This window comes from Lissotriton vulgaris, chromosome 1_1 (genome assembly GCF_964263255.1).
Source record: "Lissotriton vulgaris chromosome 1_1, aLisVul1.2, whole genome shotgun sequence".
NCBI classification, from domain to species: Eukaryota; Metazoa; Chordata; class Amphibia; order Caudata; family Salamandridae; genus Lissotriton; species Lissotriton vulgaris.
Window position 1 is genome coordinate 1,306,570,929 of NC_141685.1, and position 26,024 is coordinate 1,306,596,952.

Sequence of the window (26,024 nt, forward strand, 5' to 3'; positions counted from 1 at the left end):
GAGGGTGTGACCTCTAGAGACAGCTCAGGGTGGGAAGTTTATCGCCCACGATGGAAGTGAACAGGTCCAGGGGAGTTCCTTCAGGTGATGAGCATCACAGGGACGTGGAGGCAATGTTCAGAATCAGTGCCCCCTGGATAAAAGGAATAAAAAATTGGTCAAGGCGTTAACTACTAAAGGAAGAAGTGCAGCATGTTGGTTATAAACCAGCAAGAACTTCCGTTTGTTCAGTTTTAAAGCAGCTGCTGGAGAAGTGAAGTCAAAGGTAGGTAGGCTTGAGTGGCGAATGCAGTCCTCGAGCCGGCGTGTTGTAGTGAATAACTACGCCGGACCTAGTGCCGGGTGAGAAAACCCCCGACTAAATGCTGCGATGTGGAAATCTGTGGTCAGGTGTCAGTGGCGTTACATTAGTTCCCCCCCTCCTCCCACCTCTAGGGGGCCCCCTCCGGCACAGTGCAGGGGCGTTGGCCAATGGCCTGAGAGCACCTGACTAGGTCTGGATTATGGAGGCTCCCCATTCAGTTCGCAGGGGGTCCCCCTCAAGTTTTTTTACGACACTGTCAGGTGTATAGGTCTCGCGTCTTGCGGTGCTGCAGGTCGGGGAACTGGAGCGAGACCGGAAGTGTTACGAGGCTGCCTAAATCCAGGCACCATATTACAGAGGGGAAAGTGTTTCCGATGTAGCATTTCTGTGTATGGACGGGGTCAGTGGGGATGTATATAGCATCCATGGTGCTGCTTACTGCTGAGGTCAAAAGTCTCATCAGAAGCCTACATGTCGAGCACGTGTATGCAGCAGCTTGTTTATACAATGATATATATGCGGGGTGCGCCGGTTACAAATAGTTTGTCAAAATAATCAAAAGTCTGGTGAAGGAAAACAACTTTCTTATGTATAAAATGTGCAGAGAGGGGTATGTTAAAAATATTGAGCATGTAGAAGTACAGGCAGAAGTGCGTATTATACATTAAGACTGTTTGTGAATAGAGGAAAATACTTTTTTTAAAAAAAGGAGATTATTGAAATCAGAGCAGCCAAATTCAAAGACCTGTCTGGACAATATAATATGCACATATATAATACCATCTATATCTGTCATTTAACACATGTGCAATGCACATAGCTGAGAACATATCATATATAATTTGTAATTACATATATATTCAATAGAGAGAGACAGAGAAAAGGCAGGTCACGTCCATTGTGTACGGGCAAGCTGCTGAGTGAAAAGTGGTCGGCTGTAGGGGCAACTACTGTTTTACACCGAATCCTGGATCTGTGTTGCAGGATACAGTTATTGATTGGCTGCGTAGTTTGCCCTACGTAGCATTTATCGCAGGGACACGCATGCAATCCACAACATTTTTTTAGTATTGCAGTTTGAACATTTTTGTTGTTTATGTGTGGATCGGTGCACAGTGACCTCTTTAGAGTTCAAGTAGAAGTTGCATGCCAAACATTGGGCGCATTTATGATGTCCAATCAACTGAGAGCAATATTAAAAGTCCAATTAGGTCTTTGGACTTCAGTTTCTGGGCTGGCCTTACCAGGTATTGTTGCAAATTCTTTCCCAGTTTGAAAGAAAACAATGATCTAGAGACCTGAAGTGTAGCTAGAAGTTTCAGATTATTGGAAATAATTTTTTAATGTTGTAGGTGAGGTTTGAAAAAGTCAGGGCACATGTCAGTAGAATTATGGTATCTTTGGTTTTTGGTTCTGGGAGGGTTTCTCTTGGTGTGAACCATGCCCTTTTTAAAGAGTTTTTTGCACGTTTCCTGGGGTAACCACACTCTATCAAGTTCAAGTTCTTTATTCGAATTTTTGTCAAATTCATAAAAGAAGTACAAATATACAATCCCAATAAAATAACCATGATTCCAAATACATTTAAAACTTCACACATTACTAAAAATACCGATTATTTTAGCAGCGATAATACAGAAATTTACTAAGGGTACTCCATTGTTTTACGTACATAGGTAATGACTCTCAAAAAAGTGCTGGTGCAGAATATCAATTCTATGGCAGGACGGAGGCTCCGATTATGCTTTCTCAATTCCTTTACTGAACAGCAGCCAATCAGCACAGTAAAGCAAAAACTCAGACTACATTACCCATAAACCCTGGGCAACCATAGAGTCCACGTAACTATAAATAAGGTGATAGAGGTTACAACTTCCTCTTTCTTTGCTGCTTCGCAGCCAGTTAAGTGCTTTTGCATTACTTTTCAACGTTCTTACGTTTGGCTTACCGCTTTATTTGATTGCATATTTGCTTCTTGCAGGAATTATTGTTGCGCTGTGTGCGTATATTTCAAGTTTGGCTTGCCGCTTTGTTTGCTTCACTTTGTTTCCGCTTGCCGTTATTGCTATTGCGCTGTGCATATTTCAGCTGTGTTGCGCGCTGTGCGGCGCGTCTTCAGTACTGAACCGGCTCCAGTGCCGGTGCTTTGGGAGCGTGTGCGGCACCTCCCGACAGGGTCATTTCCTTAACCCGGTCTTCCTGTGGAGCGGGAGCGGAGCTTGAAGGACGCGTGTGTCTCACGCACCTTCCTAGGCGGCAGCGGCTGTTCGCGCATGCGCAGCGGTTTGTTTACATGTTTCTTCGAGCGTGTGCCTCATAGACGCCGCCTGTGCCTTAGCCTCACTGAAGTAAAAGCTATTTTAAGCGCGCCCTTCTTGCTGCCGTTTGAGCTCCCTGACGCCCTCTGCGAATTTAGAATTAGAGGGTTGTATAAATTTGCAGAGGCTTTGCCTAGAGTGGGGACAATAATAATTTTTTCTTCTATTGTTTGTGCAAGTCTGCTCCCTCCACATTCAATGTATTACTTATTCACAGGGTCTCCCTGTATTCTTCAGACTTGCGCTAGGGGTACCACTCCCCCAATTACTTGGCTTTGCCTCTCTAATTGTTTAACCTTCACTGGGCATTTCTTGGCAGACTTTGTCGCCATGGCAGAATACTGCGAAGACGAAGGTTATGACTATTATGAGGAGGAGGAGGAATCCTCTACTTCCTTTGATGACTTTATGGGCCAAGTGCTTGGTCAGGCAATTGCGCCTCTGAAAAAACATCCGGCAGATTATGCTGCGCAGCACGGCTGGGTGCCTCCTTCCTCTGGGCGTTCCAAGAAGTCGCCAAAAAATCCTCATTCCAGCCACTTTGCAAAACTTGCGAAAACCCTTTCTGCTCCTTCTGCAAAGAAGCACAAGGTGTCCTCTCGTTCAGATCCTCCTTCTGATACGGATGACGGTACGTCCTCGTCTTCTTCCTCCGAGCCTTCTAAGCCTCCTCCCTCTAAGAAGTCGAGGAAAGAACATTATGTTGATGCTCCTACTTCACCACAATTGTTGACCTTCAACTCCTCTGACATTATCCACCCTCATTCTTCTTCTTGGTTGCCTTCCCCCGAGGTGGCTCTGTACATTCAATCCCACATCCGTCATTCCTTTGATAAGGATGTGATAGCGCGTTTGCGCTCCGAGTGCCCACGTCCTGACTTGGCAGACAAGCTGGCAGCCACTCCTGATGTTGATCCTACAATGATCACTTACATGAGGAAATATTCAAAGGACCCTACCAAAGGTTTGGATAGATCTGGCACAAACGCCACGGACAAGCTTTTAGATCTCTTGGGCCCCCTCACTAAAATTCTGGACTTGGGATACCAAGCCAAGGAATCTGGTTCCCTCATTGACCCCGATGTGCTGGTCGGCTGGTCTCAAAGGGCTGTCTGTATGCTTGGCAACGCCAACTGTGCCTTGTCCACTGAGCGTCAGCGCTCCATCTTAATGAAATTGGATCCAAGACTTACGGATTTGGCCTCCTCGGAGTCGGGCTCTCTAGCCCAAGGTTTACTTTTTGGTGCACCTTTTTTGAAGGAGCTGACAAGCTTTGTTTCCACCTTTAGCGGCCTTGACAAGGCCCAGTCTAATTTGAAACGGGCATTCCGTCCGGTTTTTGGCAGGGCCGGACGAAGGGGGCGTTCGTCCGGCCGTGGTTCCGACAATGCTCCCCAGCGAGGGAACAGGTCCCAACGAGGCGGTCAACAGCAATACTCCTCAAACAAGTCTTCTTTCTACCCCTCTAAGAGAAATAGAGGGCAGCCTGGCAAAGGTGGATACTCCGGAGGTCATGGAGGACGTCAAGACTCTTCCCCAGCAGGTGAGCTTGATTCCAGCTTCAACTGTAATTTTGGGGGGCAGGATTCAATTTTTTCTAGACAATTGGCGTTTGATCTCAAACGATGCCTGGATACTGGAGACGGTGCAAGGGTACAAAATAGAATTTTACTCTCACCCTCACCAAGATCTTCGGCCTCGCCCCCTTGTTTTTTCCCCGACAAGACCAGGAGTTCATTTCCGCGGAAGTATCCTCTCTTTTGACAAAGGGAGCCATCGTTCTCACTTCTCCTCATCCCAAGGGGTTCGTCAGCAATGTTTTTCTCGTGGAGAAAAAAGGGTGAGGATCTTGTTTAGTCCTCAATTTGAAGGACTTCAACGGCGGAGTGTTTTATCGCCACTTCAAGATGGAGGGCATTCATCTTCTGCGAGACCTTCTTCAAGAAGGAGATTGGATGGTTCATCTGGACCTAAAAGATGCTTATCTGTCGATACCGATTTATGCTCCGCATCGCAGATACCTTCAGTTCCAATGGTTGGGCAGGTGGTACGAGTACAAGGTTCTTCCATTCGGCCTGTCCTCCGCTCCGTGGTGCTTCACAAAGCTCCTTCGTCCTGTGATGGAGTCTTTGAGGGCACACGGTGTGCGTCTTATAGTCTATCTAGACGACATTCTCCTTTTGGCTCAATGCCCTGTTCTTCTTCAATCTCACTTACACTGGTCCATAGACCTTTTGCAATCCTTGGGTTTTCTTATCAATCCCCTGAAGTCCGACTTTTCTCCATCCCAGTCGATGTCTTTCCTGGGTTTTCAAATAGACTCTGTCTCTTGTCAACTCCTTCTTCCAGGACAGAAGATCAGGTCCATCAATAGGGACTTGAGGTCGTTTCTTGCACAACAGACTGTCTCGCTAAGGTCAGTGGCCAGGATTGTAGGTCTCTTATCGTCTTCCATCCAGGCGATCTTTCCGGGCCCTCTGCATTATCGGGCTCTTCAGCGCCTCAAAACACGTCATTTGCAGAGGGGTCTTCGGTATTCCGATCATATCCTCCTGTCGGAGGATGCCAGGACGGAAATGATGTGGTGGTTGGACCACATGGAATCCTGGAACAGCCGAGCTCTGTTTGGAAGGACTCCCGATGTCGTGATAGAGTCCGATGCCAGCCTTTGGGGCTGGGGAGCCCGTTGCGGCTCGGTATCGACTGGGGGTCGTTGGTCCCCAGAGGAATTGACCATGCACATCAATTGCCTGGAGTTGCTGGCGGGCTCCTTCGCAATTCGGTGTCTCTCCCCTCAGAAAACGAATTGTTGCATTCTTCTCCGAATGGACTATGTTTCGGCGGTTCGTTATGTGAACAAACTAGAGGGTACCAGGTCCAAGCTTCTCTCGGAGATTGCGAAGGACTTCTGGCACCTTTGTCTGGAGCGCAAGATCACGGTTATTGCGGAATACCTGCCGGGTTCTCACAATCAGATCGCGGACTGAAACTCTCGTCACCTGAGAGACTTCAGCGATTGGAGGCTCCATCCTCGTGTGTTCCGCAAGCTGTCCCGCTTTTGGGGGACTTGTCATCTGGATCTCTTTGCCTCCCGGCTCAACACCCAGCTTCCCCGATTCTACAGCTGGCGTCCGGATCCGGAGGCTCTGGCCACGGACGCATTTCTCCAGACCTGGCCTCGCCATCTGTGCTATGCCTTCCCACCGTTCCTCATGATTCCCCGGGTTCTGGCCCGAGCACGTCTATTCTTGTCGGAACTGGTTCTAATATCCCCTCTTTGGAGGGCTCAAGCGTGGTTTCCAGTTCTTCTGGAGATGAGCTGCTCAACGCCGCTTCTACTTCCTCACATGTGGAACCTGCTATTGGATCCGCTTTGCGAGCCTCGCCCACTGGTGCTGTCCGGTCAACTCCTGGTAGCATGGAGAATTTCGGGGGACGCTGGCAAATCCAGGGCTTATCGGGAGACGCTACCAGATATATCAATGAGGCTTGGGCACCCAACACACGCAAGCGTTATGCATCAAGTTGGAAGCGCTGGTGTGATTGGTGCTCACAGCGGTCGGTGGATCCTGTTTCAGCGGATCTTTCTTTAATCCTTAATTTTCTGGCATCCCTAGCATCCTCTGGGCTAGCTTACAGAACAGTTGATAACTTTCGTTCTGCAATTTCTGCAGGCCATGTGCCTTTTGATGGTAAACCAGCGGGAGAACATCCCTTGATCTCTAAATTGTTGAGGGGCATACGGATGGAAAAACCTCCTTGTCCCAAATATGTAGCCCTTTGGGATGTCTCAGTTGTTTTGCGTTTCCGGTCAGCCTGGCCTTCCAACTCTCTTTTGACACGCAAACAACTTTCAGCCAAGCTCACTATGCTTTTGTGCTTGGTCTCTTGTAAAAGGGTTTCTGATGTGCGAGCCTTGGATCTCGCTGGTCGGTCTTTCTCTCCTGAAGGTGTTACCTTTATTATCTCAAGGAGGACTAAGTGTAATACGCCCTCAGTCTCTTACCCTTCTTTCCCCCACAATCCTCAATTGTGTGTAGTTCAATGTATTAAAGATTATGAGGTAAGCACTGCACCTTTTCGGCATGATTTACAGGGACAATTACTTATTGCTTTGCAGAAACCTTTCAAGCCGGTAACTCCGGCGACTTTGGCACGTTGGTTACGTTGGCTCATGCATGAAGCGGGCATTGACACTTCTCTGTTTGGTGCTCATTCTGCTAGAGTAGCCATGGCTTCCAAAGCCTTTCCCATGGGTGCCAGCCTTCAGGACATCATGAAGGCTGCGGATTGGTCATCTGAAACTGTGTTTAAGACTTTTTACTTTAAGCCTATTATTGATGTTGCATCTGTTGTGGTGGCGAAGCTGTAAACAAGCATAATCGGAGCCTCCGTCCTGCCATAGAATAGAAAATTTGCTAACATTCGTGCCAAGAATTTTCAATTCTATTAAGGACAGGAGGCGAGGATTATCCCACCCTTGTATTTTCATGTTAATGAATTATATTGTACATTTCTACTGCATCATGATACTGTTTATGCATGTACTCTTTCCCGCCCTGTTGTGATTTCTAATGATCCGTTGGGGATAGTCTTTACGGCTTTGTTCTTACTCCTTTCAGGTTCCGACGTTAAGTGAGATGTGTTCTGAGTTCCTCCTGTTGGTTGGACTTTTGCTGTTCCTCTGGCTCTGGGAGGTTCCAGTTTCTTCTGCCTGATGATGACCTCTCCGTGGGCCGTCTTGGCCTCTGGCTCTTATTGTTGAACTCTTTACTTACTGTTATTGCAAAAAAAAGAGGAAGTTGTAACCTCTATCACCTTATTTATAGTTACGTGGACTCTATGGTTGCCCAGGGTTTATGGGTAATGTAGTCTGAGTTTTTGCTTTACTGTGCTGATTGGCTGCTGTTCAGTAAAGGAATTGAGAAAGCATAATCCTCGCCTCCTGTCCTTAATAGAATTGAAAATTCTTGGCACGAATGTTAGCAAATTTTCTATTCATCATTGTTCAGAGTTAGCAGCATCAAATAAGACTGTTCCAAAGAAAGTGGTCTATGCTTCTTAAAATATGGAACTAGAAACCATTTAATGTATTTTAGATAAAATTTACAGAAGAAGAAAAAATGTAAATCATTTTGTAAACTCATACCATCACATGGACACAATTTATCTTCAGATCTTATTGATGAATAACCTAATGGGAAACATAATAAAAATCTAATGGTGCCTGCCCTTAAACGGAACAGAAGTGATCTTTCCGAATTTGTCATTGGCAATGTAAGATACAATGGAATTGGTTGTATATACAGATCTTTATTCACATAAGTCTGGATAGTTGATTTAGTTAGCTCCCTTGCCAATCTATCTTTACTGTAAAGTGCGTACAGTGCAAACTTTATTTCATTTTTGTCTTTAGGCTCAATCTTGCCAGGGTCAAAGAAAAGATGACCTTTAGCCACACTGGTCAATTTATTAAGAACTCCAGAGAGCCAGGGGATTGTCATCCCTTTCTCACAATTAAGACAATCTCTTATGATTTCATGGGTTAGGGAGGCCAATTTATTTCTCCAAATAGCCAGCCAGAACATGGCCGGTCTCGATGCTATAAAATCCGATATGTAATACAGATTCAATTCGCAATGACAAATCTATCTTGAGGTAGAAATGGGGGCTCCAAGGATTTTCCTACAGAAACGATTTTCCTCGGTCTGCATACTAGGTGTTTTACTCAGACCCCATATCTCAGCCCCATATGTTGCTACTGGGACGCACTGTAGTTTAAAAAAAATGTAAATTGCTTTTGTTGCACCTACTTTCTTAGGCCGTGGAAGGCTAAGAATAGAGTTAATGGATTTTGAGAACTTGCTCATGGCGTGGACCAAATGTCCACTCCACGAGCCGTTCGCAGCAAAAACCATTCCTAAATAGGGGAAGTATTAGTGGAATGGAGTCTGTCTGATCCCACCGAAATGACACAAAGTTATTTTTTCCCCCGGGCCACAAGACATGATAAAAGATTTTTTAAAATTTACTTTAAGATCTAGGTTATCCATATATTGTGAAAAACTTTTGACCAAGCTACGTAGAGCGTTTGGTGTGAGGCCCATAAGCACCGCATCGTCTGCATGAAGCAGAGTCGGTAGTAGTCCTCCCCTTATTTTTGGGACATCGGTAGTTGCCCGTTTTAAAGATTGATTTAGTCCATTACTATAAATAATGAACAACAGGGGTGCTAAAACACACCCCTGCCTGACTCCTCTTTCTACCTTTATGTGCCCTGATATTTCCCCCGCCATCCCGATCCTTATTTGTGCTTTTGTGTCGGTATGCAGGTAGGCCAAAAAGTGTACAAGGGGCTCTTCTAGACCATAATCTAAAAGAATAGACCATAATTTAGACCTATTTACTAGGTCGAAAGCGGACGATAAGTCCATAAATGCTAGGTAGATTGGTGCCGACCTAGCAATAGTATATTTGCTAATTACTAAATTTAGGTTCAGGCATTGCTCTGTCGTCCCAACCCCACTACTAAAACCCATTTGCCAAGGGTCTAAAACTCCTGTGTCATCTACCCAGTCATTTATTCTGTTATATAGCACTCCCCCCAAAATTTTCAGAGTATTATCTAAAAGTGAAATAGGTCTATAATTTGCTGGATCTGTTCTCTCCACCTTTCTTGTATATCGGCACTATTACGCTTGTAGACCAAGTGTCTGGCATTGGTACTAATGGTAAACTATTAAAAACGTTTTTTAAAATAGGTGCCTAATATTCAGGTTTCCATTTAATGATATCTATCGGGAGGCCATCTGGCCCAGGGGCTTTATTACCAAGGCTTTGTTTGATAGCCGCAATCCCCTAAGCTGATCTCTAAGGGGCACAATTGGCCTGGTATATAGTTGCTACTGACATTTGGTGATGTTGCATACACTTTGGAAAAATGATCTTCCCACTGGTTACTCGGAATGATGCAGCTTATTGCTGACATTTGAGTTCCCAGGTTACGCATATTTTTTACTGCGGACCAAAAAACCGTTCCATTCTTCCCTGCTGCTGAATCCGATAGCTCCTCCCAACGCTCTGACAGAATAATTACCTTACGTTCCCCTATTGTGGATTTATACTTCTTTCTCGCCTCCCTAACCTCCATTTGGCATCTAGGTTTTGCATTCAGTGCCTTACGTAAAGCCCTGTTGGCAGCTGAACAATTACTGTCAAACCACTTGGGGTCCATATCTTTTCTATGGTTAGTGACAGTTAGGAGTGTCTTTATAACTGTACACAGATTGGTAAAGTCTGTGATTACTCTTAAATTATTCCCATCTGATAGTGTGCATGAATCTATCAGATGTTTATGCTTATTTGTAACCTGCGCGATTATGCTTCCACTATCAACCCCCCTCCATTTCAGTCTTAAATTGTTTGTAACGGGGGTTATATCTCTGGCCCCAGGTGTGCGGGCAAACGCTGGGGAAGACCCCAGACTAATATTCGCCACTAGTGCATTGTGATCCCCAAAGGCAGTCTCTAATACCTTAGCCATTGTAAGGCAATCAGTGAGTTCAGGTGACATGAAAATGTAATCAATAGTGGTCGAGTAGTCTCTGCCTCTAAATGTTGGGATATAATTAATTGTGGGGGTAGGGCTTACATCCATAATATTAGTTAGGATAGGCTCACAGATGAAGAAGTCCAATTCCAAGCCCCTTTTTGCTGCTCGATCAATTTGAGTGTTTCCCATATTCAAATCAGGATTTGGAATCTTAGCATTAAAATCTCCAGCTGGGATTATCCTTTTACCCATACTTTTATCTGGTGACTCAATAACGTCAGACAGAAATTAAAAAAGTTCTATAAAGTTTTTTTTGGGATTGAATAAAAATCGTTATTATAAAAATTAATCACGTAAAAAGGGACCTTTCTTTTGTATTCAATAATCTGGATATTAGGACTTTTAGTTGGTATTGTCTTAATGCTGCCACCTGCAGTTATCCTAATACCAGTTAGTAACCCACCCATAGGCCGACCGAAATCAGGTTTAGTTGCAGTTATACTATGGCAATAAAAGCCATCTATATGGAGATCTGTAGTGGCCCATGTCTCCTGGAACATTATTATGTCTTTATCAGATAGTATCTTTAACCAATCCGGGTCCGATAATCTTGGTTCCAGCCCTGCAACGTTCCAACTAAGGATCTCAAGGTCAGTCTTAGTTGTTATATTTAGGCAAGCTTTTCCAAAATTCTCATTTGTGGTCCCCTTGTTTAAAACTCTTTGTTTGGGTAGAGCGCTAACCTTACCAACCCCAGTGCTTTCAATCGCTATAGTCTCCTTACTTTTTATCCGTGTGACTGATGGGCACTCCGTTATGGACGCTACTACTGCATTTACTTCCCTATCGTCCGGGATAAGCATCGAATGACTGTTAGGCATCTGATTACCTCTTCTGTGGAGTTTTCTGGAACCCTCCCAATCTCTGGGCGGCCCTATGGTTACTGTCTGTCAGTCAACCATCTCCAGACAGCTGTATCTATTGGCGGTCGGAATCCCTATAAAGTTTTCCATAAATGCTCCGTCTCTGCCCAAGTTCCCTCCCCAGTCTCCTCCCCAATCCCCTTGGCCCATTCTACTCCAATTCCTGTCATGACCTGGCCTCACATGACTCCTAAGGGGATAAAAGAAGAAGAGTCGTTTGGTTTCAATACGTTCATAACGCCCTTGCGTTCTCCAAGAACATATGTAATCTACCGTACATGGGTCCTCAAAATTAATTATAACACAGTCACCCTGGGTAGTTTTCCGCTCTTCTCCAACTCAGGGGACTCTGCGCACCATTAAGATCCTACTTGAGCGATGAAGGGGTAGGGGTCGGTTGGAGTTAAGCCAGTGTTGGACTTTGTTCTTTAGTGACCAACTGGATTCATCCATATGGTCCGCCACCTCTGGAACCCCTGTCATAACTACTACTAGTGGACTTGCTTCTGGGGCAAATTAACTATAGGTCTACGCTCTTTTACTCCCCTCTTCAAATCCCTTTTGGGGAGTGTTGGAGAGGCCTTAGGTGGGCTATCTTTATGCCTGGTAGGCACAGCAGAGTTTACTGATTTAACTGCTGTTTTATTGACTTGAGCTACCAGGGTCTTTTGCTTTGCATTTATATTTGCTACTTGTACATTCGTTTTCTTAGGTAATGAGTCTGCCTGTTTGGTGTTTCTAGGTTTTGTCCCCCCAGCCGTTATTGCCCCATAATTAGGTGTATCTATGGGTGAATTTTTGGAGAGGGCGCTCAATTCGGCCAGTTTTTCTATATGTAGAAGTCTAGTCTCTATTGGGGAGAAATAGATATTAAAAAGCTCCCCAATTTTTGCTAACAATTTGCTATTGTCATCACAGTGGTTACATGTTCCCCCCCGCGTACCCAAACCCTCTACACTTTCTGTGTCCAGAACTTCGTTTGTCACATCTGTGTGTGATTTCCCATTGCCATTCTTTGCGGGATGATCTAACCCTTTCACATACTTTTTCTTTGACACACATTTCTCCTTAACCATTGGCACCTTTGCCTGTTTCTTTTGTTTCTATATAGCACCCTCCCTCCTACCCCTTGACTGCCTGTTGCTTGTATCATCTGGCATAAGGTTGATAGCTAATTCTGGGGACCTTTCTAAGGCCAAACTTAGTGGTGAATCCGACAGAAGTTGCGACGCTGACAGGTCAACTATGTTTGGCATACTATGTACTTCTGCCTGGACATCTACCAGAGAACCTGCATCCTGAGCTTGTGCTGGGGTTCTAGCTAATGCGAGAGGTCCCAAAGATGAGCGTCTAGCCAGAGCTAGATCTTGAGAGACTCTGCGCTCCAGAAGAATAATGCCTTGATCAATAGCTTCATTTGCCCTTGTGATGAAGTGGTCCAAAGGACCTATAATCTGTGCTCCACCCGCAGCCGTTTTGCTTCTACTGCCCCTCGTAGACATGGCGTACAATAATAGAAGTATATACTTGACAAATGGTAGCTTGTACAATACAGTTCAATGTGTAAAGCATACGTACAGATTGTCTGTGGGCGGAAGTAGAAAAAGAATAAATAAATAAAGAGAGCGGGCCCGGTCCGGTCTTGCACGGTCTTTAACAGGCTTAAACGGGCCCGCCCTTGGCCCGGGCTTAGCCCGGCTCGTCCCGCGACACGGGGGCCCTCGTCACTTTTGAGCGCTTCCGGGCGCCAATCTGGTGTCAGGGGCCGCAAAGGATCCTGGGGATGGTAGTTCTCCCTCCACCCGGCGGCCGCAAAATGCTATGCTGCGGTGGCGGGAGGGAGAACACAGGAGCCTGCAGAGGTCTGAGGGTCTGAGATTCGCTGGGACCAGGGTTAGTGCGTCCCCTCGTCAAGCACAGTCTGATTTTCACTTTCGGAGGAGATTATTGAAATCAGAGCAGCCAAATTCAAAAACCTGTCTGGACAATATAATATACACATATATAAAACCATCTATATCTGTCATTTAACACATGTGCAATGCACACAGCTGAGAACATATCATATGTAATTTGTAATTACATATATATTCAATAGAGAGAGACCGAGAAAAAGCAGGTCATGTCCATTGTGTACGGGCAAGCAGCTGAGTGATCTATGTTTTTAAAAGTGCTCTTAATTCGTCCTGTTTGGTAAGGTCTTGTTAATAAGTGTGGTGTTTTGTAATTAATTTGGCCTTGATTTGAAGTAGTAAGGGCTATATTGCTCCGCCACGTTTATCCTGGATTGATACAAAAAGCACCGACCATTTAATGTAATTTTCAGAGTGGTGCTTCACTGAAAAGTGGTCGACTGTAGGGGCAACTACTGTTTTACACCGAATCCTGGATCTGTGTTGCAGGATACAGTTCTCGATTGGCTGCGTAGTTTGCCCTATGTAGCATTTATCGCAGGGACACGCATGCAATCCACAACATTTTTAGTATTGCAGTTTGAACATTTTTGTTGTTTATGTGTGGAACGTTACATGGTGACCTCTTTAGAGTTCAAGTAGAACTTGCATGCCAAACATTGGACGCATTTATGATGTCCAATCAACTGAGAGCAATATTAAAAGTCCAATTAGGTCTTTGGACTTCAGTTTCTGGGCTGGCCTTACCAGGTATTGTTGCAAATTCTTTCCCCGTTTGAAAGAAAACAATGATCTAGGGACCTGAAGAGTAGCTAGAAGTTTCAGATTATTGGAAATACTTTTTTTTAATGTTGTAGGGGAGGTTTGAAAAAGTCAGGGCACATGTCAGTAGAATTATGATATCTTTGGTTTTTGGTTCTGGGAGGGTTTCCATTGGTATGAACCATGCCCTTTTTAAAGAATTATTTGCACGTTTCCTGGGGTAACCACACTATCAAATTGTTGCAGATGATAGCACCATTGTGGAAATAGTATTCTTTATGGCTACAGTTTCTGTGAATCCACAGGAATGGCCCATATGACAAATTGTCTTTTCAAGAGTTAGGGAGGCTATAACAATCAGTTGGCTTGGTATATAGATTGGTGTAGATTCGCTCTTCGTCTGTGGAGACCAATAGATCTAGGAAATTGAGTCTTTCTGTACTATGTGACACTGTTAAATGCAGATCAGGGGACCTGTTATTAAGCCACCCATGGTATTCTGTCTGCCGTGTTGTTGATCCTTGAGAAATAAGGAATATGTCATTGATATACCTGTGTCATGATTCAATATTGGTTTTCTATATGTTACTGGCACGGTATAGTAATTTTTCCTCAAAATAAGCCATGAAGATATTTGCTATTTCAGGCGCACAGGCGCAACCCATCGCTACTCCTTTTACCTGAAGGTAGAGCTGTTTTTTAAATGCAAATAGGTTTTTTTCAAGCAAAGGGTGGCTAGATTGACTAAGAAGTTTGTGCCTGATTGGAGCAGGTGGAATGTCCAGCTACAAAACTCGGAAACCAGAGTATTTCACTTAAAATGCCTTACGTGGCCGCTAACTCCTGCTACGGGCGTTTTGTCATCAGAGTAAAGAGATCTCAGTTTTGCTATTTGTGAAACTGTTGATGAACTGGTCCGGCACTAGAGTCTAGCCAGAGTTTCATTTGGCCATTTTCAGAAAGGAGAAATGCCTGTAGTACTCCAGGGCGGTTAGCTGGAGGATTTGAAGTACCTTAATTTAGAGAGGGGATGCTTATCGGTTTACAGTAATTGACTGGCGACTGCAAGTCAAGTGGATCCTGCCCTGGCAAATCATTTTGAGTAAAGACATGACTATAAACACAAAAGATCATTCTTGTTCTTGGTCACAGTGCATGACCTGTGTACTAAGTTGGTATGAGGAGCCAAGTTGTGTGTGGAGTGGTGGCCACTAGACCTAGGAGCAGTTCCTGAACCCAAACAGGTCGTGAAGAATCTGGGGATTCGGTTTGACCAAGATCTGTCACTCAAACAACACACAAACTACATTTCAGGAATATGCTTCCATACCATCAGCCTATTACGCAAAGTTTTCCCTTTGCTACCTGACTCTGCTAGGAAAACCCTTGTTCAGGCACTGGTCCTTAGTCGGATCGATTACTGCAATGGCCTGTTGCTTTCTGCCAACGAAGGGGTGTTGGCCAAGTTACAGGTCATTCAGAACATAGCAGCTCGCCTTGTTCTCAACGCTCCCCCGAGAACTGCCTCAAAACCCCTGTTTGAGCAGCTGCACTGGCTCTCAATCCGAAAAAGAGCCAAATTTAAAATATGTTGCCTGATTCACAAATGCCTGAATGGACAGGGGCCCGCCTATCTCGAGCGGAAATTTGTCCCTTATGTCCCAATACGATCTCTCAGGTCCAGTAATAATCTCCTTCTAGTGGTCCCCCGTGCCAAAAAAAACAGACACGGGTGTAAAGCTCTATCCATTACTGGACCTACTCTATGGAACAAACTTCCTCTGTCCCTGAGACAATGTAAAGAACACCTTACATTCCGAAAACTCTTAAAAACTACACTGTTCAGAAATGAGATCTAGTTTCCACTCACTCATTCACGACTTCTGTTACTACCGGTTCCAAAAGCGCAGAGATACTCCAGCTGGAGTTGATTAAAGCGTTATACAAACTAGCAAATAAATAAATATTTTATCTTGCCTCTAGCAGCAGCAGATGAGGTAGGGAAGGTTATAGGAGACTGTCACATGGAATGCTCAAAGCCTCTGCCTTGCTTGTTCTAGCTAGCAATGGGTTTGGGAATACAGAAGAGGCACTGGTCTTGAGTTGGTTTTAGGCTCGTTGGCTCAGATTGTTTCATCAGGAGATACAGTCTCGGATGCTGATTGCAAACTGATAGGGAGATCACAGGATTTGCTCGCACCAGTCTCTCTCAGTACTCAAGGCTGATGAAGGTCTGACCTCTGCACTTCCAACCTCTAACAACAGAGTGAGATATGGGTAATAGGGTCGAAGAGCTGGGTGTGAGCAGTGGGGAGGAAGAACATAAAGAATTCAGGCAATGAAACCACTGAAGTTACCTGTCATCAACCTGGACCATGAAGACGCCATCCGTCCCGATACCAAGGAAAGCCGCTCCCTTCATGACAGAGTAGTGACACTGTAGACAAAGGACAGGAGCAACATAAATAAGGACAATTAAAGTCTAACCGCCAATCCCTTGACTCATAACTCATGTGCAAGTAGTAATCCCCCTCCATTCGTAGTGGGTTTACAGGTAGACCTATGCGATGCTACATATTTATACCCACCTCGCTGGAAGTAAACACTGCCAGCCTGGGCAGCTCCTTCATACCCTTCTGCTTGCTCTCTGGGAAGCGGCGGTACCGGGCCAGGTTCATGGCGAACATGTTGGAGATCGAACCTCCTGCAGGGTGACAAGGCTGAAGCTATAGTAACGCTGCAGGCACGTCAAAAGTCCAGCAATGAATGTGTGCTGTGGTTGCACGTGGTGTAATGGGAAGAAGCACTTGTGTTTGTGGATGTAGGCTTCGTTCTTATGATCAGACTTTGACCAAGAGCAAGCGAGAGAAAATTAGAAAAGAAAGAAAGAGGGGTGAAATATAGGTAAATCGTGACAAAAGGAGACAGAAGGGATGAAAACAGCCTGCAAAAGTGAAAGAAAGTGATGGAAAGTGTAGCCTTGTAAAAGAAAGAATCACCAGGAGGAATCAAGATACTGCAGCCTTGGTATTTGACAACCCAGACAATTGGCTACACAGTAGTGGCTCCCTGGGGAAAAATTGGGGCCCCAGCACTTATTAGTAATATTTATTTTGCAAATAATGTCCTGTAATTCACAGATGTACATACCGGTGGGCCAATCACGCAAAAGAAGTTAAAGCCAGGTACCTTAACTAGAAGACAAATCACACTGCAGGAACCCCAGTGCCAGAAGCTGCACTCTCTACTGGAGTCCCATAGCTCCAGCAATGAGTCTTTAAGCAAGCTGTACCTGGACAGAATATACCATCCCCAGTCTGCCAACCGACCAGCTGCCTCAGCTTCTTCAGCACGACCTCTTCCATCAGCACAAACACGGGTGCCGTCTCATAGGTGGCTCTGGAAGACAGGAAAGGTCAGTGTACCAGCGGCATGACCCTGCTAGTGATGGGGCAAGGGCACATGCGAGATAAAGATGCAATGACACTGAATGGGCTGGCTGAAGTCCTTCTCCAAAACTCCGGGCTTACTTTTCAACACATGAGAGGACCGGTCTGGGGGTTGAAGTAGATGAATTACCTTAGACAGACTGTAAACTAACAAGCATTTGGTAAAGTCAACAGGTCTGGGTTGATTGTGCTAAAGGATACAGCGTTAGCACATTAGATGAACACTCACTGGAGGGAGCCAGAGTGGCTGACAGAGAGATTTATCGCAGTGAAGTAGATCTTCACGCACCTCAAAGTCTCAGTCAATGGCTGAAAGTAAATGGTCAAAGGGAGCTAATGTTTGAAAGAGGCAGGCCGAAACTTCACTCTTTGTATACATAGCAAGGAATGAACCTATTTATAGTAACACATCAGGCAGACTAACACACAGCCTTGGAGAGCGATCAGAGAGAAGCACTACTTTTGTAGTTCCCCGTTCTGGCCAGGTTGGAGGATGCTGGCCGATATTACTAAGCTGAGACTGAACTCACTGGATAAAGCACACCACATCCGTAGAAGGGTCTCTCGAAAAACTGTTGACTTTAACCTGGGTTTCCTAGGTCCAGCACCTGACAGAAAATGTGGGCTAATCTCTGTACCTCACAGCGTCTAACATTATAAATTCGTGGAATCTGATGAAATTGTAAATATGTTAAATCTAAGGGCATAGTGAAACTGAAAAAAATGTAAATCCTATTGATGTACATAATGGTTTATTAACACCACCCCCCCATCCAATGATATGGTGCGCCCGCTGCTTGTTCCACAGTTCGTTGTATATAAACGTACACACACGCGCTCCTCATGCAGTTTCCACAGCTCAACAGGCTGAAGATGATGGCGAGACTTACTGACTGGTGTTGAGCGCCTCTGTGATCATCCGTCCGGCCAGGGCATGGCAGTCCAACCCAGCAAATAACTGGTTAAAGAAGCGCGGGTGTCCTGCAACAAGACATTGACAGAAGATTCTCATCAGCTCCTCGGCATTTCTCGAATTCATTCACCCCGCATTAAATCTTTGCAAATCCAGACTGTCTCCCTCACTCCTCTCCTGTGTACCTCTCGCCCATCAGCTTCTAGGCATTGCTCCTCTAATGTTGAGCTCCCTGCTCCTTTTCCCCCTTCCACTAGTTTAACATCCTCCTCACCAATAGCAACTCTCATTCTGCTCCTCCGCCAACTTCTACCCCTCTACCAATAGCTGCACGGCTCCAATGGATGTTGTGTGTACAGCCATCTGCTTCAATCAAAACCACCAGCTTTTTGACCAATTTACACTATCCAAATCCCCTAGAAAGGGGAGACCGAGAAGAGTTTATATGGCTCCGAAATCACCTCTAAATAGTACACAGTGCCGGTCTCCAAGAAAAGAAGTAAACAAAAATACTGAAAATCAGAAACAGCTGCCGCATTGAAACGCTCCCAACTATTCTAGAAAATGATCACCATAAAGTTAGGCACTTACATGTTTGGCTATGACAACGGAAGCAGGTTCATAATCAGGGTAAGATTCTGCTTTCGAGGGCTCAAACACGTTAACATGGCTGTCAAAACAACTGCAGTTGTTATATTACAGATGTCCACTTTTTTTTAAATTAAATGGCTACTTGTTAATTGAGTGAAAGTTATATGGCAAATCATGAGCCAATAAGAACCTCTCGATAGTCAAGAAGGCACCTGTGTCATCCAATTCTCTTCTTTACCCCTCCACTGGGCAAGAAGTATTGTTACTGTGCTTACTGGAGCACCCTTGAAAGAGTCATTCAAAGCACAGCTCGTTGGCATGGGGACTTCCAGGAATGGACCATAAAAGGTTGAAAATATGAGTGACGGTAGGATGTACACTCGCGGGGAATGTTCGTGGAGTAAAGGAGATGGGTATCTCCTAACCACAATATGGCGGGGTTATTCCATAGTACACAGACGTAATGAGATGGTCTAGTTACTCTTAGAGGACTACCAGCCAGCATTAGGATATTTGGAGGGTCATACAGACACACAGTTGTCTGAGTTTATATCGGAGGTATCAAACTACTTTGGAAAAAGTGGATTGGTCTTGATTTTCAGGATAAGGTTCAAGGTTCAAAATTGTTTATTTACGTAATTAATTAAAACAATTGCAATACATATTTAAAAATTCTTCAAACATCATTATAAAACACTTAAAATAGGTCATAAAATAAAAAATTCCTTTAGGTTATAGAGAAACTCAGTAAAGCTGGATAGAGCATTTTTTGCGCTATCTGCAGGTCAGTCCTGGTCTCTGTGTTAAGAAGCTCTCGTCCTGTTCAACCAGTTACTGTGATTACCCCCTGGGCTCTGCTTGCTCAACGATGTAGCTCTAGCGATAGACAGACATGTTCAGTTAGGATAAGGTAACTATTACTACATGTCTTTGGATCACACTATGTTTCCAGCCCTGGGATCTCCTTTTAAAAAACAATTTATTCTAGTACTTAATCATCTTCTTACCTGCTACTCCTGCTCCTAAGGGCCCATTGTTTGTTCCCAGTACCTGTTTTCACGCTGTACCGGATGATGTCTCTGCAGTGATCCAGGAGGGTCCTGGATGGCTCTCCACTGCTCTTGAGTTCTAGATCCAGGGTGTTCTTCAGCTCCTCTGGGTCTAGCCAGTCACAAACCTGTCAGGAAGGAAAAGAAGATCTTTTTAGACCAGAGAATTTTTGAAGCTGTCTCATCTAGCAAGGTGGTTGGCAGATCCACTACGCCCTAAGAGGGTTCCTTTACTAAGTCCATGGGACCCGAAGACACCCCACCTCCCGCATCTCCTTCCCTGCTCACAAGCATGTTGTATTATCTTTTTTTAATTGCTTACCTGAGGATCAAGAACTTGCCACAAGATGGTCTCATATAACAATTCACCAGGACCAGCTTAGAACTGTAGCTCCTTTTTTGGGCCCCCACTGCCCACCAATGCATGAGTAAACACCAATATGATTGTGTGTGTTTACCAGACAGAGTGCATGTGCCCAATGGGACATCAGCTAGTGCAATACTCAGACAGGTCAGTATGTGCTACTGTCGTTTTTGGCCTGTGTACTCCCAAGACAATATGTACCACACCTCAACTGCCAGTCGAGGTTACTGTTGCTGAAGGGTGTTTTCTGATAAAAGATGGGGGTGGTATACACGAAAATTGAAACATTGGGGGGGGGGGGGGTGGTACATACACTGAGAATAGTATAACTAAGGTAGGCACAGTCAGTTAGTTTGTCAGACTTGTCACGGACCTGTCACTGACCCATCATTGCTGCAGAAAACGGCGGATGCCACGGAGGTCAGAGACACTGCTCGAGCACTCTGACAGAAGAATCAAGAAAGGAGAGATGGAGAGAGAAGAGTCGGAGAGATTGTTGAGGGAGAAGAACCTGTCCATCTGGAAGGGGAAGAATCGAGGAGAGTAGCACCAGAGAGGGGTGTAATGCTGGCGTTGCACTTAGAAGAGCTTACCTGTCCTGAACCTGTCCTGATCTTTTGGCTCCCGACTACTCGGGAGTCCCTTTTCCAGCTCCTTGGCCAGGGGTTGGACTTCACACCATTCTAGGTACATATAAATCTGGGTGGTATGTCCTTGTACCGTTTCCTTTTTCCACCCTTCCCAGGTACCAACGTCATGAAAGTTTACAAAGTCTATACGTTTTACTTTGATCAGTTCTCTATAAAAGTTGGTGTTTGACATGTATTGGTATTTGACTCACAAAATTATTGCATAGATAAAGTTTTAAAACTCTCCAGAGTCTGTGGTCATTCAAATAAATAAAGGTAAATGTCGTTTAATCTATTATGCTAACAACCTGATCTATCGACCAGAGGAAATTAAGAGCTAAGGTGTTAAGGTTTGGTAAGAATTGGTGTACAGGTAAAATACATTTCAAGGTAAACTAAGTCCTGATCTCCAGCGGATGATTGCCAGCTTAGTGTATGAATGTTTTATGGGCCCAGGTGAGTATGGTGTTTTAGAATAACCCAAGCTGGTAATCTCGCTGCATCACCACTTAAGGAAATACTGGACACAATGCTAGCGGAAGGAGTAACACTTTCCTGAGGCAGTCAAGAAGGAGACTTAACAGACCTTCTTACCATTCAGTCCTTGATCCAGACCCTGGAGTGATTCGACTAGCTGCCTGTAAAACTAGTGCAGGTACTCTAGGCACACCTCCTGGCACATGTATGTAAGGCTGTGCATAGTCAAGCGAGGTTAGTTTGGACACAAATTATTTGAAGCTCTCCTGGACCTCACAGAAACCATTCTTAAAAACCCTTGTGCTGTGAATAAAGCTACATACTTCCAACACTCTACCATGAGAATCCAGTTAATTACTTTGCATCAGTACATGGTTATCCTGGACACCATACATCCCATGGGCTCACTGTACTTTGTTTCATCGTTGTCAGTCTTTCTGCAAATTAGTGTGATTTAGAACATCCCTTAGTTGGTAATTTTCCTAGTCTCTTTGTGCTGCTGGACACTGCACTTCCCTTGGAATCTCAAAAAATGTAATTTAGTATCAAGCACAAAGCACTGTGTTGGTTAATATAACTTTGCGATTGTCACCTGGATGCAGAGAAGCCCAGAGTATTCTGTTAATTCATCCATGGAATTAAGTTGAATCCATCCAGCGCCTATGGCCCTTGGGCCAGTCCAGCATCCTTCCGTTCTGCTGTGGGCCACACTCACTTGCAGCCCTGAAGCAACAATTAGTCATAAATAAATTATCCCTATTTGTACACTTCAGGCCCTCCTGCACCTACCTTTCCAGAGGCTTCTGTTCCTTTCTGAACAACCTCCTCCATGATCATTTGAAATACGTCCTCCAAGAATTGGTCCCCATCTCCTTTCCTCTGGGAGGCTGGAGTAATGGCGTTCTTTAATTCTGTCGAATTGTTCTGCACACCACAGCCAAGCCCTGTGTGAGGATCCGTACCTGTGCTGGCTTCAAACACGGTTGCCTGCAGCCCTTAAAAAAAAAAAAGATGAACATTTAGTTCGCACCTCATTTATGCAGTATAGATACATGGCTTTTGTGCTAAATGCTGCATCTATTATGCACATACATCACTCAGATGCTAGGTACATCATTACAACATCAGAGCAAGCATCATTCAGACAGCACAACCAACACGAACGCAAGCATCCCACAAATACATAACTAAACAGCACAGGGAGAAGGACGTAGTCTTCTACATGTAAACTTCCACACATGGACTGTAAAAAACGCACAAGACCCCGGTGATGTCTAAAATGGACCACTGTAACATGGCGTACTATAGCCTGATCATCAAGAACAGCGTACTAAATTACAGAGGATTCAGAACCAAGTGAACAAAGTCTGTATAGGCCTAAAGAAATTGAGACATACTGTACCACCATTGAAGGGCCAATACTGACTCACAGAGGAGCTGGAGTAAATAGAAAACCTTTGTGTGCAAAGTCAACTGGGGCAAAGGGAAAGGTCACCTCCAGATGCCAACACCCTGTCTCACCCAATTAAGAAATGTATGAGCCAGGCACTACTGGACCATTGTGTAGCCCAAATTCAGCAATAGATGAAATGTGACTGAAAATACACAACAGTAGGAGACCTCAACACCACTGACAGGCTGAAGTCTCCTCCCATATCCAAACTAAACGTCTTTGCTTTCAAGCAGGGTATAAAGACCACAATGTTCAGGCAAGCCTTTGGGTCCTAGGCCACTGTTGCCAATAGGACTACCTCACCCAGAAGGAATGTGCCCCTCCTTGAAAAGGCACAATAGCCACAGAGGTAAATCCTTGGCCCAGAGTCCCTTGTTAAGAGTGGAGTTACTTCTTCTAATGTTAAAAGAGACCGCTCAAGGGAACACATGACTATTCAATGCCAAGCAGGTTTATGTGAAGTAATACACCCCACAACCATGAATAGGGAGTCGCTCCATGGATCTCCTTAGAGGCCAGGTCACTTGCTGGTGCTCTACAGAATATAAATGCATAGAGTGAGTACATAAGTAAAGGCAAAGCAAGATTCCACCACACATAGAATAGGGACAGACTAGGCAGCAGCAGAGCAAGCTTCACTCACAGACCAAAGAAGTAAAGTACGGCAGTCCTGCTCATAGGCACCGTAGTAGGTACAGCACAGGCAACAGCAGCATTGCAAGATTCGGTCACACCATAAAAAGGTTCTATCCAAGTACCAACGAGGAAAGCTTATCTGCGCACATAACATCTTCTGAACAAGTAGAATCATTGCACGCTTCCTTCACATACACAGAAATCAGGACTACATATGCAATAGCAGCACATGCTTTTCTCATAGACTCAGTGGGAGAACACGGCGAGACTAGAGTAATGGTCCATATTTCTCACTCCTGGGCACCAGGTGCACCATGAGCAACACTGATACAGGTTTCCTTTCTACATAGCACCTCTCTACCTTCAAGACAACACCGTAAATGCCTACACTGTCCTGGCTGAACATCGATCATATAAGAGACGTGCTGGACCCAACCCATCCCATCTAACAATCATCCCAGCCTTCTGCCTGTCTTGACTGAAAATCTAGACCATCTGACTGATACGCCCAGTATGAAAACTACAAAGGCACACTAATAATCACTCAATCAAATGGCACTGGATAAAGTACGCTTCTGCTTCAGCACAGTTTAAGAAAAACAACGGTCCAAAGCAGTTTCAAGGATACACAGTAATAGCGAAACAAACCATAATAGGCTGCTCTATATTTGTCCAAGTCCAGCCGGACAAGGAATTTATTATCATAACAATTGTAGAATTTTATAAAATCTTAGTGCATCGGCAACATTTCAGAAATAAAGAGCACAATCCTGTGTTTTGACTCGGAACAGAGAAACACAGTAAAGGAATAAGGGATAGTTTTTAAAAGAGAGAAGGAGGATTTCCAGGCAGAGGAGAGGTGAGCAAGCTGGACACTTTTTAGATAAGTGTTAGCAAGTGTTTACCAGAGTAGTCTATACAGCACTTAATAGAAATTGGTTTCACTGTATGGCTACTTAAAAGGTAGACGTTTCGATCCCGCGCTCAAGAATACAATGGGATCATCATCAGGACTGTACAAATAAGCTATGCCTGGTAAGAACAATGATGCGCCTCGATTGTGCGGGTGACTTGTCCGATGTAAGACAGTGTATTTTCGGCGAGGTATGTTGGTTTGGTAGACAACTTCTGTAATGGAGACGGCTTGTTCTTAATGGAACGGGTATCGCCGCCCAGTTAAAGACAATGCTCATGGGGCTCAGCTCGTGGGTGTAAATACCAGCTTCCTCTGTGGGTGTGGTATGGCAACGCGATTGCGGTAGGTATGCTCAGTATGGGTTATCCCTGTTAAAGGCAAGCGGTCCCTAAAATTGGTTGAATCCGCAGCATGCTGGAGCAATGTCCGGAGCGTTGCTTCAGCACAAGCATCCCAGCGCTCTAGCAGACAGTATAAGAGGATCCATGTAGGAGAGTATGATCTGCCTCTTATGGTTATCCCAACTTTTTGCGGATGCATCACTGTTTTTGACTTGGACTGACTAGGATCCTGCTATCCAGGACCCCAGTCTATCTGCTTTCTCCTCTAAATTGATTGCATGTACTTTAGGTATACTCCATATTAGATACTGGGGTATCCTTATCAGTTCCTAGCACATGTTACACCATGTACCCAGGGCATAGGCACCCCAAAGGCCTCCCAGGGACTGAAGCATGTATTGTGCCACCCCTAAGTAACCATTCAAAATGGCACCACAGGTCTGCTACTGCAGCCTGTGTAAGGTGGTGCATGCACCCCTTACTTAGATATAGGTTACCTATATCTATTCTAAATCACTGCATATATAAACCTGTCAGTCTCCCTATGGCAGGCCTTATCAATCCTGAAGGCAGGGTGCTGGATTTTGTGAGAGAGGGTGCCCCTGTACGAGCAGAGCCCCTCTGCGCCTTCAGAACCTATTCTCCGGGGTGGTCTGTGATGCAGCCAACCATATATATTTACGTGCATTATAACCTTGCTGTAAATGCTAACTTTAAAAACAGCTGCTTAGAAACTGGTCGTGCTTGGTGTAAAACACCTTGAAATCATACCTCCACACCAGTAATTGATATGGGAGGTATGTTTCCTCCATTCTATAAACACTACTGTGTGTCACTGGTCTACCCAGTACCAGCTTTCTCGACCTGGGCACCACAAAATGGATGCTGCCAGCCACAGACACTAGTCTGCCCTCCTGCTGCTGAGCTGAGCTCGAGCAGGGGAAGGCCTGACAATAGGTTTCCTGTCACAGGGAGGTGTGACTACCTCCCAGACAGGCTTTAGTGTATTAGGGCTGGGTGGGTGCACTCAGAGTGCCAGAAAGTCTGCACTGGGGGCACATTTGATGTCCCTGTGCATAGTCCAGCTCAAACTGGTTGCAAGAGCCATTTGCTCCTGCTCTGGCGTGAAACTGGACAAAGGACATGGGTGTAGCCACCCCTCTGTCCGGCCCCTCCCCTAGGAGGGTCCCCAGAGTTAGTCCAACCCCTTCCTTGGGTATAAACTAGGAAACCGGACTACATGACTTTGGATTTTACCTGGACTAAACTCTGTAAGCAGAAACCCAAGTACTTTGATGGTCTACACTTCGCTGGATGACAGAAGTATCTCCCTTGGAGTAAAGGAGTTACTCCCCTGCAGCAGCAGGCACCTAAACACATCCGACAGGTTTGCATCTCCTGAGCTCCTGAGGACTCTGATGATTTCTGCAACAC

General features: G+C 45.0%; 1 protein-coding gene across 1 annotated transcript in view; it reads right to left on the bottom strand.

Annotated features, from left to right (window-relative positions):
- LOC147749048 (cysteine sulfinic acid decarboxylase-like) overlaps positions 1-26,024 on the bottom strand; it is a 289,794-nt gene that overhangs the window by 129,431 nt on the left and 134,339 nt on the right. Inside the window, exons 2-7 of the mRNA XM_086965583.1 lie at positions 22,034-22,239; positions 19,776-19,902; positions 18,112-18,202; positions 17,065-17,171; positions 16,361-16,476; positions 16,130-16,209 (exon numbers count right to left, since the gene is read on the bottom strand). Coding sequence (XP_086821709.1) covers positions 16,130-16,209; positions 16,361-16,476; positions 17,065-17,171; positions 18,112-18,202; positions 19,776-19,902; positions 22,034-22,239 — 727 coding nt within the window. The remainder of the gene's footprint in view (positions 1-16,129; positions 16,210-16,360; positions 16,477-17,064; positions 17,172-18,111; positions 18,203-19,775; positions 19,903-22,033; positions 22,240-26,024) is intronic.